The sequence below is a fragment of the Lepidochelys kempii genome, unplaced genomic scaffold (assembly GCF_965140265.1).
Source record: "Lepidochelys kempii isolate rLepKem1 unplaced genomic scaffold, rLepKem1.hap2 scaffold_59, whole genome shotgun sequence".
Lineage (NCBI taxonomy): Eukaryota > Metazoa > Chordata > Testudines > Cheloniidae > Lepidochelys > Lepidochelys kempii.
The window spans coordinates 187,081-199,316 of record NW_027333640.1 but is presented as its reverse complement, the minus strand read 5'-3'; the positions used below and the strand labels follow the sequence as shown (position 1 = coordinate 199,316).

The 12,236-nt window shown below is 45.5% G+C and overlaps 1 protein-coding gene across 8 annotated transcripts in view; it reads left to right on the top strand.

Annotated features, from left to right (window-relative positions):
• Positions 1-10,061, top strand: part of LOC140904655 (gametocyte-specific factor 1-like) — a 29,011-nt gene extending 18,950 nt beyond the window's left edge. For all 8 annotated transcript variants that reach the window (XM_073327092.1, XM_073327083.1, XM_073327085.1 and 5 more), the window contains one exon: positions 5,678-10,061. In XM_073327092.1, coding sequence (XP_073183193.1) covers positions 5,678-5,691 — 14 coding nt within the window. In that variant the 3' untranslated portion in view covers positions 5,692-10,061. The remainder of the gene's footprint in view (positions 1-5,677) is intronic.
• The last annotated feature ends 2,175 nt before the right edge of the window (positions 10,062-12,236 follow it).

Genomic DNA, 12,236 nt, shown 5'->3' with positions numbered 1-12,236 from the left:
TAGCATTTGGTTTGGTTTTGCAAAACTTGATTGAAAACTCAGAGCTAGGGTGTGTCTATCCAGGAAAACCTACCAGTATTACTTCCAAGGGGATGTAATCTAAACTAAAAAGGCCATTGTTTGGAATAAGTGTTCATGTCGGAAGTCACCCACATAGTGGTGTAGTAATGTGTATTCCTGAGGGAATTCTGCACTAAAAATTAAACATTCTGCACACAATATTTTTAAAATTCTGTATATTTTATTTGTCAAAATAATAATATAATCACACCAGTTTCAATTATTTTGGGATCTTATTTCAAAATACCTGTCAGCCAGTATGTCTGTAACAATACAGACCGCAAAAAAGATTCCCCCAGGAGTAGAGAGTCAAAGAAACTCCTACAACAACCCAGTTCCTGTTTCTCTGTTATGCTTTTGTTGGGCACCTGTCTGAGTGTGTCACACACATCAGCTGGGCCCATCTTGGGAGAAATCTCTGTCCCTCCAGTCTTAGACATCCACACCCCCTACCCTCCCAGAGTCCAGCTGTGGGGCACCCCCTTAGTCCCCCAGACACCTGCACCCCCTACCACCCAGAACCCAGGGATCCAGAGGGAGAAACAGCCTGATGCTGGGTCCCAGGCTTGTACAGAGTTTCCTGCATGCCACTTCCTTCCTTCAGGACCTGCTGGGAACTGCACCTGCATGGAAAAGTCCAGCTCCCCCTCCCCCTGGCAGTGTCATGTATTTGCAAGCTGGAGAGCCAGGCTCTGCTAGGTCCCGCATCTGCTACTGACAGCCAGCAGCTTTGCAGCACTAATTCTGCTCGGGGGGGGGGGGGGGGGGGGAATGAAATTATGTGCAAATTCTGCACTGTGTTGTGGCACAAAATTCCCCCTGGAATAAATGTTGGTAAATTTCCCCTATATACAAGCCTGGGTCTGTTCCCAATGGTGTCTATGGATGAGTCTATTGTAGTTGTTGGGGAGTGTGGGCTCAAGACTTGGCATTTTCTCAGTCATCTGAGTCCATCCCTGATGAGCTGAAATGGCTCTTATCCCTCCCAAAGTCAGATCCTGAGCTTCAGCTCCATGCCTTACTCTGAATGCCCTGTCTCAGCCCTTTGCTGCATGGCTGCCGTGATTTCCTGTCCACCACATGTCCTGCTAGTGGAGGGGACGAGGATCTCCAAACCGCAGATGTCAGGCTGTGGGGACTGGAAACGGCTCAGAAAAGGAAGCAAAAATTACCCAGGGTCTGGAATGGCTTCCATACAAGGAGAAAAGGAGTACTTGTGGCACCTTAGAGACTAACCAATTTATTTGAGCATGAGCTTTCGTGAGCTACAGCTCACTTCATCGGATGCATACCGTGGAAACTGCAGAAGACATTATATACACACAGAGACCATGAAACAATACCTCCTCCCACCCCACTGTCCTGCTGGTAATAGCTTATCTAAAGTGATCATCAAGTCGGGCCATTTCCAGCACAAATCCAGGTTTTCTCACCCTCTGCCCCCCCACATACAAACTCACTCTCCTGCTGGTAATAGCCCATCCAAAGTGACCACTCTCTTCACAATGTGTATGATAATCAAGGTGGGCCATTTCCTGCACAAATCCAGGTTCTCTCACCCCCTCACCCCCCTCCAAAAACCACACACACACAAACTCACTCTCCTGCTGGTAATAGTTTATCCAAAGTGACCACTCTCCCTACAATGTGCATGATAATCAAGGTGGGCCATTTCCAGCACAAATCCAGGCTTTCTCATCCCCCCCTCCCCCGGAAACACACACACACACAAACTCACTCTCCTGCTGGCAATAGCTCATCCAAACTGACCACTCTCTAAGTTTAAATCCAAGTTTAACCAGAACGTCTGGGGGGCGGGGGGTAGGAAAAAACAGGGGGAAATAGGCTACCTTACAAGGAGAGACTAAAGAGATGACTAAGCGGGATGTGATAGAGGCCTATAAAATCATGATTGTTGTAGAAAAAGTGAATAGAGAAGCATTATTTACCATTTCACACAATACAAAAACCAGGCGGTCACCTGATCAAATGAATAGGCAGTAGGTTTAATACAAACAAAAGGAAGTACTTTTTCGCACCGTGCGCAACTAACCTGTGGAACTCATTGACATGGGATGTTGTGGTGACCAAAAGTGTAACTGGGCTTAAGCAAGAATTGGATAAGTTCATGGAGGATAGCTCCATCAACAGCTATTAGCCAAGATGATAAGGGATGTTACCCCATGCTTTAGGTGACTCTAAATCTGTAACTGCTAGAAGCTGGGAGTGGAAGAGAGGGGTGAATCACTCCATAATTGCTCTGTTGTGTTTACTCCCCTTGAAGCTCTGGTAGGGGCCACTGTTGGAGACAGGATACTGAGCAAGATGGAATATGATCTGACCTAGTATTGCAGCTCTTATGAGCTCTTGCCACATATGACTCTTCACAAGGTTTTGTTCTTTAAAAACTGATTCAGTTGCCCAGTGTCCCAAGAGCCCGATTCCCAAAGCATTGAGTTCAGGGTATCTATTATTAAACAGCCTGGTGGTATTCCATGCCATTTGGATCTTAGGGAGGGAGTTTCATGTATTTACACTATACTTAATTGAAAATCTTTTACCCCTTAAACAGCAACAAGCATTAACTGGAAGGAGGTGTGACCCATTGAGCACTTTTCTTGGTCCCCTTGTCAAACTGTAGCTGTGACGGACTGGCCATAAAGCTGCCCTGTTCCGGGGATGCCTGTGGCTTGAAAGAAAGCAAGATTTTGCAAGAGAATTCCTTTGAAGTAGCCATTAGTTTAAACATTAGGGAGGATTATGGTCTTTTACTTCTGAGTATATGACAGAGTTTCTGTAATCTGAGCATCTGTTCCCAGTGTGAGCCCCACTTGCTACAGAGACTGTCTCCTTGATCTTGGGCAAGTTACTTAAGCTCCCCGTGCCTCAGTTTCCCCATCTACAGAATGGAGGGATAGTAATTTTAAGGTCAGGCTTGACAAAGCCCTGGCTGGGATGATTTAATTGGGGATGGGTCCTGCTTTTGAGCAGGGGGTTGGACTAGATGACCTCCTGAGGTCCCTTCCAACCCTGAGATTCTATGATAATACTTACCCTGCAAGTTAAGTATTACTAGTTATCTGAGAAGATAAACATGCAACTTATAAAGCATCCTCAGATGAAAGGTGATGGAGAAGCACAAAATAGCATTATTACGGTTTACACTTTGGGTAGGAATTTGCCAGTTTAAAAAAAAAAGGCCTCCACTTTTGCAGGAGATCCCCATTGAAATACACATGCTACTTGACGCCTGCTGTAAATTGCCAGGCGAAAGCGTGAATGAACTGAGAATGCAGCATCATGGACACAGTTATTTGCAGTGCAAAACACACTCCACATAAATGGGGGCTTGGTATGAAGCTTATTTCTGTAGTTTATTTTTATCACTGTATTTTGAGCTAGTAGGTCAGGATTCATGTAACTGTAACTCTGAGGTGCTGAGTGATGAATACGTTCCAAAAGCATAACGTCTAATAGTCTGGTTGTAATCTGATTTAAGAAAAATCTGAAAATTGTAACACACTATGCTAATCGACTCCTTCTTTGCACCAAGCAGGATATTTTTTTTTTTTACCCTTTAAGTGCAGTTCTCCTGTCAAAAGCAGCCTTACATAAAACACATGGGCGGGGGAACAAGAGAGAGGTGATTAATTCCCAAGTTTTCCTCAGGTGTTAGGCCAGAAAATTCATGACGATATTATTTATATCGTTGTTACAACCAGGATCTCATGGTGCTAAGGGCTGTACAAACAGAGAACAAAAAGACAGTCCCTTCCCCAAAGAGCTTAGAATCCAAGTAAGAATCTGAAAGTCATGCTGGCTTGTGCATTGCCAAGAATTAGAGATGCTGCAGCTGGAACTCAGTTTGACTAATCTGGCTATACACAAGCCAGCTCTCCCTCTCAGCTTTGCTGGCTTTGCAGGGCTAGCAGAAGTAGTTTGGTCAGTAAAGTAAGCAGAAAGATAACAAACAAATGCACATAAGTGGCAGGTCAGAGTAAAGGGAACTGTCTAATATCCTCGCTTTTCAAGCCAGAACTAAACTTTAAAAATGTTCCAGTACTTAGAGCAGCAGTGAAGCTTGCATTTTGCCTTCAAAACACCTCTTTTGGACTCCTTTTTAAGCAGACCTGTTAGGTACAACCAGATGCTTAATCACCTCCCATGATTAAAAAGCCAGGCAGCCCAGGATATTGTACCAATTTCACAATAAAATCTGCTGGGTGCATGTGTCTAGGGAGTACAGGGTGCGTTGTCGGCAGCCCTCTGCTTTTTTTTATGCTGAGGTGCATGGATGGGAAATTGGTACTTTGAAAAATGATTGCTCATCAGCTTTTGCTACGGTCATCACTATGGGCTGGCTCGCTGTGGTATGGAATAGTCGACCATTTCCAGATGCTGGACAGTAGGTGTCCTGATTTCAGGTGGAGAGTCCACATGAATCATTGGAGAGGTACTGGAACATTTCACAGACAAAACCTGCAATCAGTCTTGTCACTGTATGGGCAGGCCACCTTGAAATTGTGTGCACCTGTATCTGATTAGATTTTCTAGTACATTAATCTTGTGAGATGAGGTTTTCTAAGGAGGATACTTGGGTGAAAGGGGGAATGGCTTAGCTCAGTGCCTGAAGGTCACAGCATTGATAAACACACACTGGAGATGAGTTCAGATGTGTCTGTGTACATTTGGATTGGTTGAGAGTGAGCTAAAGCAGAACGACTTACTCCAAGTGTGTGGTAAGGACCCTTAGCGTGCCCAAATAGAGCAGCTGGTGATATAAAGCTTTAGCCAGCTTTCTAGCCAAGGTGTGGTGAGGATCCAGTCTAGCAGGGCTTCCTGGAGACCTACAGAACATACCTGTGCTTCATATTTGATCTTTCTTAATGAACATTGCACTATGGGCTGATGCACGGGATCAGCCTTGTTCTGCTGGGTCAGCTCCCAAAGTCACAGCAGTAAGGACGGTTGCTTGGTTTTCATTCCACTGAAGGTGTTGGAGCTCCAGCCAGACAGGCTGGGTCTATTTTTGGGAAGGAACTAATGCTGAGCTCTGGGCTCAGGTTGGGCACTAGTCCTGATCTTGCATGAGCACAGCCAAAGGGGCAGGAATAACAGCATCCCACCATACATTGGGACTCTATATAGAGCAGTGAGACACCTGCTTCCCCCAGTTAAGGAGCTTTTCCTGCATGTTGCTTGTAAACAGAGAACGGTTTGTCTAATAAACTCCCCCCCTCTCTGTGTATATGAAAGGGCCCCATAGCCCGTATCCAGGCCTCCAGTCCCATTCCCCTACTCCCTGGTATGCTGACCAAGGAGCAAAACGCTAGCTCCCCTGTGCTCGTACAGGTGTTGCTTGTGCTCTGGGGGTGGTAGCATGAGGAGTGCTGCGTCGCTGCTTTGGGGAGACCGCAAACTGCCTGGCTGTGAGCACGAGTGTGGAAGAACAGTCCAAGTGTCTGCGTTTCAACACAGTGATTGACTTTGCTGAGGGGGTAGCTTGTGGACCTAGACTGAGTCCAAAGCAGCTTGTCTGATGCTTACAACTGGGGGATGATGTTAGAGCTGCTGTTGTTGATTATCTAAAATCTCTTGCTTTTTCATCTAATTGCAGGAGCCGGTAACTGAAGACCAGAGAAGAGGCTGCTATTGAGTGCTCATCATCTGTTTCCTTTAGAAATGTGAGGTGCTGGTTAGGAGACTCAGACTTATAAATTCCCTCTGTGTTGGCTAAGCACTCGCAGCCCTAACCTTCCTGCAGAACTGTCCTTCATGTATCGACTGCTGTCCCGAAATTATCCCGACCAAGGTAATTAGACAGAATGCTGTTAACCCTTGATATCAGAGATCAGACCCTCAAAAACTAACTCCACACACGCTGATGCCAAGGAGCTAGCAGAGTTCAAACTGTCTGGATCAGCATGCTCTACAAGTTACCTCCTGCAGGGGGTTTGCGTAAATCATTGCTCAAGCCCTGCATGTCTTTGGATTTAAATGTGTTGCAGCTGTTTACCACTGCATGGTGCTGATGGTACGTCCCTCTCATAGGGATTGCTGTGCCAGGTCAGACCATTGGTCCATGTGAGCCCACACTGGGGGTAAGCTCTCGGTGGTACATCTCTCCCCGATGGGGAGTTAGGCACCTGAATGTTTGGTTCCCTCTGTTTCCCTCCAGAGACCTTGAATGTGTTTGTGTGTCCCAGGGTCAGATCAGCTGCAGCTCTAAGGCCTGCCTGTTATGCGCACCCACCTAGATGTGAAAAAGGAGCTGCCATTCAGACTGTAGATGGTGCATGGGGGAGTCAAAACAAAAAGTCTTTAAAACAAAATATTCTCATTGCTGTTTAGATTAGGCCTAAAAGTTCATCTGTAAGGGAGCTGGGATGGGGGATTCTGCTGAAAAGTGGCTGCCTTATCAATAAAACAGTTGCACTGTGCCCTCCCACCGTGGCAGCCCTAACACCACACTTCTCATATGTGATGCCCAGTGCATGCTGCTGCTTGAGCACCTCTGGCCTGGTGCCCCTCTCTAGTCTCGCTCAGACTCTCTTGGGCTGTGGGGACTTGCAAATGATTTTTGTACTCCGTCACAGGGAGTGCCATTTAGTTCTGAGCAGGGGCATGTGTGGGTGTCCTTGTGCTTCATGGAGAAGGTGAGGGAACGTTAATTGTTGTAAGGACAGGGCTGGGGTGGCAGGAACGTTACGCATCCTGGAACATCCCCCCAGTCTAACACCTGGTGTCACGTGATCTGGATAACATTAAAGCGTGAGACTATCCAGCCAGATCCTGGTCTGTAGCTCTGTCCCATCTGTGTCTGTCCAGCAGAGCAAAGGGAACAGAGGGCAGTCAGGAATTTCCCTGACATCAAGCTGGCATAACGAGTTTCATGCTACCTGCTCCCTTCTCCTGGGGCAGAGAAGTGCTGGAGTGGGCCTCCCTAAAGCATCAGACACTCCAGCCATTCTTGGCCCAAAGAGCAGTCTTGGGAGAACTGTGGTAGTCAGCATAGTTTCAAGTAGTCCTTAGCTTACATTAATTACACTGGAAGATATTTTTATCCCCGGCTGGCTCCAGCATCTGCATGTCAGCCAGACATAGGATCTGGCCATCACATTCTAGTCAAACCTGTCTTGTCCTGTTCCCCTCCACCACACAAAAGAGAAGATTTGATATTCTGAGTAAAGAGCAAAGGCCCCTCCTTGCTCTTAGCCTAGCATCACTGCTTGATCCTGTACAGGAAGAATAATCCTGCGCTTGACATCCGCTTGTCACCGTGGAAACAACTATAGGGCTGGCCCTTTGAGGGAGTGAAGTGTGTTTGGTCAGAAGGCAAGTGTAGCAAAATCCGTTTTTGCCACCTTGCCATTCTGACAAGAAATAAATATGTGCTCTGGTTAGTGAGCTCTTCATACACCCATTGTTACATCCACGAGATACTCTCTTGGGAGGGATTTCAGTGTTCCACTCCTGGCATTGTGGTTTAGTAGGTCCCACTTGCAAACCCGATGAGAGAAATGTCTAAAAACTTGTGATAACGGGTAAGTAGCACCTTCCCCTCCATTTGCAGCAGCTCTGTTATAAAACTTGTTACGTAGTTTTTTTAAGTCTTTGCAACTTGAACATATTTCTCTTGAGGGCAGAGTTAAGTAGTCAACTTCTTAGCAGCAAAACAAACTCTACATCTTTAGTTTGGCCATTAAAACTAGTCTGTGAAGATCCCAGTGTATGCAGAATAACTCTCCCTAACAATTGTACATAGTGGCAGCATGTCACTAACCTCCGCACTCCAGATTGGCGCAGTCTGCAGCGCCTCCAGAGAATACATTCTGCGTGTGCTGTTAGGTCAGCATGTTCACCTCCAGAGGACAGATGTCATGGGACTTCTTTGAGGCTAGCTATTCTGATGCATTGCCTCAAAGATTTGTTGGGGCAGGAAGGTGCACAGACCTCAGACACTGAGCGTGCCCATCAGCACCAGGGCAGGAATTGAAACAGCGTTGCGTGGAGCTACCTCTCGGATTTCCCAAAGGGCTTGGTGTTGGCCTTCAAGCTTGTCTACAGTGGGAAAGTTATTGAAATAGCTGTTCCGGATTAACTCCCTGTGTGGACATTTACTGCTGAATAAGAGTATCGTTTTCTAATTTAGTTTAAAACTCAATCCACCTCCAAAGTGGATTAAGCTAAATAAGAAAAAGGCACTCGTATTCTAGAAGAGTATGTCTGCATGGGGCCTGAGACAGATGTCGCTATTCTGGGAGACTTCCGTGTGTAGAGACCCTGACTGCTCCTGGTGACATTAGTGGAAAGCGCTGGCTTCAGTGGAGCAGTTAGGCCAAAGCTGCATGTGTCTCAAACTCCCACTCTCCAGTATTAAAGGGCAAGAAAATTCTCAGCTGGGTTTAGGGCAGAGTACCCCTTCCCCCACTATGGGATCATGGAAATAATCCCCTGTTGTCAGTCAATGCTGTGTCTTGTCCCAGCCTGTCACCTGCAGCACTCATACTGACAAGCTCTGACCTTACCCTGCCTGCCCCACCTTAGTAGGGCGTTAACAACATGTACATGTGACCTTACAGCTAACTTGTTATCAGAAGCTGGGTTGAGTTTTGATCTAAAAGACCCATGCAATAAATAACCAACATACACACACACACACCCCTTTCAAAGCATATCCAAAAGGGGTCTGGCAGTTTCGGGGAGCCTAAATGAAATAGAAGCAAGCTGTTTATAACCTTTTATCTAGTAGGTTTGCAGATAAGGTACTGCAACTGCAAGGGGACATCTTAGAGAAAAGGAGACCTACTCTGATGTCCCCTCTGCTCTGGCAGAGTTAGGCAAAGCGCTCCTGAACTCTGCACTCAGCTGCTCTTGTCTCTTGAGGTTACAAGCTCTCTGCTGCTCTAACACCCGCAGGTTTTTCATTTGTGGGTTTGGATTGTGAGGAATCAATCCTATTGATTCTTTTCAACCCTCTCTCCATGTTAGTTATCCTGGGTTAGTTAGGATTAGTTAGGACCCACCAAAGGCACTTGTACCTGAGCTGGAAACCAGGGCTATGCTGTCAGAGACTGCCCAGCACCATCTGCCTTGTGTAGAAATACAGCCCTTTTCCAAAATCGGAGCCAGATCTGGTGTTTGGAGAGTGCCTCCTGCAGAGAGAGACGGGGCCCAGTTCCTTGGTGCCCTTGCACTTGTGGTAGCATGTCGCAGCAGCTTCACGGTGGTGGGAGTGACTGTCTCAAGGCACAGGACAGCAGTGAGCTGGGGCAGAATGTCTGTATGCAGGATAAATCAGTGGTGGTCTTCCTTACAAGAAAGCTTCACCTGACCGCCCAGCAACTTGATGCTCCTCCAGGGTTAGAAACAAGGGGAAGTTTGAGAAGCCCGTTGTCAAAAGTTACTCTCTGGTTTCCTTTATTGAAAAAAATAAAAAAACAAAAACAAGTGCATTGAGCTATAGTTTTATTTGTGGAAGTGTTCAGGATGGGCTGAAAACCTAGAGCTTGCTAGTCTGATTATGGGTACATAGGGTGATTAGCAACAGTGGTACGAGCTAATAGCCATTGGGCCACCATTCCTGCGCTGGTTATGCACTTCTGAAAATGGGGTCCCACAACTTGGTAGCAGATTTTCAAGATTACCCAGGAGCTCCCCTGAAGAAGAATGGAGGCTATCGGGAAACCTGGCCAAACGCGCTCAAACCAGCATTGTGGAGGGAGCTGCTTTGGTTGCACTTTAAGTGCTTTTGGGGACATCACTGTGCGTTTGTTTGCGCGTTGCACAGCGCAGTAATGTTACACTGCATAAAGCTAAAACAATGAGGCATGTAGAGAAAAGAGACACAGTTAAGAGTTTAGTTGATTTCTCAGGGGTGAAAATAACCTGAGTGTGAGCTTTTGTTTTGTTTCCCATGTTTTGGAAATACTGTTCCTAAAAGCTGTCCATGGCTGTACTTTTGTTCGTATTTCAATAAAACCTGCTTTTTGGATTGCTCACACTGCCTTGTCATCTTACACCACTTTAGCAGGCCATTTTATTTCCTTTTCCTTTGTCTTCCAACAAAAATGAAGAGAAAAATAACCTGTTTATAGCATCTCTCTAATCCTATAAGCAGCCCTGTCTGCTCTCAAGAATTCCATCGTCTCAGAATGGTAGATTATATTACCTCCAGCACTGACTGGTGAATTCTAGATTGTAGTGAGATTGGTGTGATTGAGCTGTGTATGCCTTTAACAAGGCGGTGCATTGAAGAATAAATCTGATTTAAGGAGGTAATTGATCCAGTCTAGCAAGAGGAAAATGAGCCCCCAGTAGTGGCAACCTAGAACAGCACAAATAGATTTTAGGCTGTAGGTAACATTTCCAGTGCTTAAATTACTTAAGAGCCTTTGGCCTTGTTGGTGTGGGCAAATATTTTTTGGTTTAAGTGAATGGTTAAAATTCAGACTTTCTAGCTGCATGGGTCTGATGCTCGTGGACATTGAGTTCAGTATCCAAAGGGCCTTGGTTTGGTTTATATCAATTGAGGAAGGGGTTTAAGCTAAACCACCCCCAGTAACCCACTCTTCTACTGGAATAAGAGTGCCCCTGCAGGGGCGTTCACCACTGGCATCACTATTCCCAAACAGCTGCATTGACCTGAGTTCCAGTCATGCCCATCACTCATTTCTCAGTTTCCAATGCAAACAATATTAGGAAATACAAAATTAAGATTTAAACATAAATTCCATTGTCTCATAAAACAGCAAGACTCCTAATTTATTCTGTCACAAAACCAACCCCACCCCCTGAGCCTTAGCTTGAACCAAATTACCAATTCTAATGAACGTGATGTTGAGTCGGAAGTGCACTAGCTACTGCATCTGTCAGTATCTTCCTCAGTTTGTATAACTTATGGTAAAGTAATAACACAGACACTGACCTTACATGTAAACAAAATACCAATCACAATGACTAACCTAATCTTCAGCCTTGGCAGTCTGCAAAGCACATCAGTCAGTTTCATGGTATTCCCTTGATAGCCAAGACCTAAATCCCATTTTCAAAAGTGAATGAGAAACTTGAGTCTAAGCTCAGTGAAAATCAAAGGAGTTCACCATCCTAAGTCAGTTATTGAAAATATGAACCTGTTACCAGTTTAGTTTAAACAGAGATTGTTCCTTGAACACTTGTCTGTAATTCTTCACACTTTTCTTTTGGAAGCTATTTCTAAAATCTTTTATGAATGAAAGAAAAAATCCCCATCATTTTGAAGCCTGTGACACACAATTTAAAACAGAAGGACATCATCAGCTAGGGGAAACTGTCAGAACTCTACATTGGAGCGATGGCAATCTATGTCAGCAGCCAGCTGTGGCCGAGAGCTAACAAAGAAGGTAACTTAAACCTGGCTGTGCAAAGGCTTATCTAAATGTGCTTCGCTGTAGTCACGTGTGGTCCCATTGAATGGGACTCTGCACATAGCATTAAATACATGTTTGCAGGACGCAGGCTTACAAGTCAGCCGTGCATGTCACACGAGTTTGGCTTTCAGAAGCAGAGAACTTTTACATTGGGATAGGTTTGTTCTGTTGCTGTTTGGTGCTGTGCCCTTAGAACTTGAGCTGAAGCGAGTTTGAATAGTCCCTAGGACAATTCCGCTTTGGGAAGGTTCTTTAAGAAAGTGTTAAGTTCCCTGGTGCTGCGGTGCATTAGCTCTGCTGTCTTTGCTTTGATCACATTTTTTAGCTATCAGTTTAAAATAGTCTCAACATTGTGTTTTGGGTATTGCAAAGGGAAACAAACACTTCAAGCACCTGCCAGAATTAATCCAGGTAAAAATGTCTGATTTGGGGAGGTGGGGGAATAAACTTTTAAATAACCCCTCCCAGGTCCCTGCAGAGCTGGGGTTCTCATAACGTGTGTGACTCCTTGTTTATCTTTGCTGCCTGTGACTACATTTTTTAAAGCACAAACGGCTCCAAGACCTGCAGCTGTGCTTGTCAGACAGGAGTTTGAAATCCCCTTTATTTATGTGCGGAGCATTTAGAGCAGCCTGGAAGCTGAGCATCCATCCCACCAGGCTGGAGAAGCATCTCAAACACTGTGGACCCCTTTATGGCACCTTAAGAAGAGGCATATTTCTGTCAATAGCTTCAGCAAATTGTCTATTTCATGTTTGGCTGTGAAAT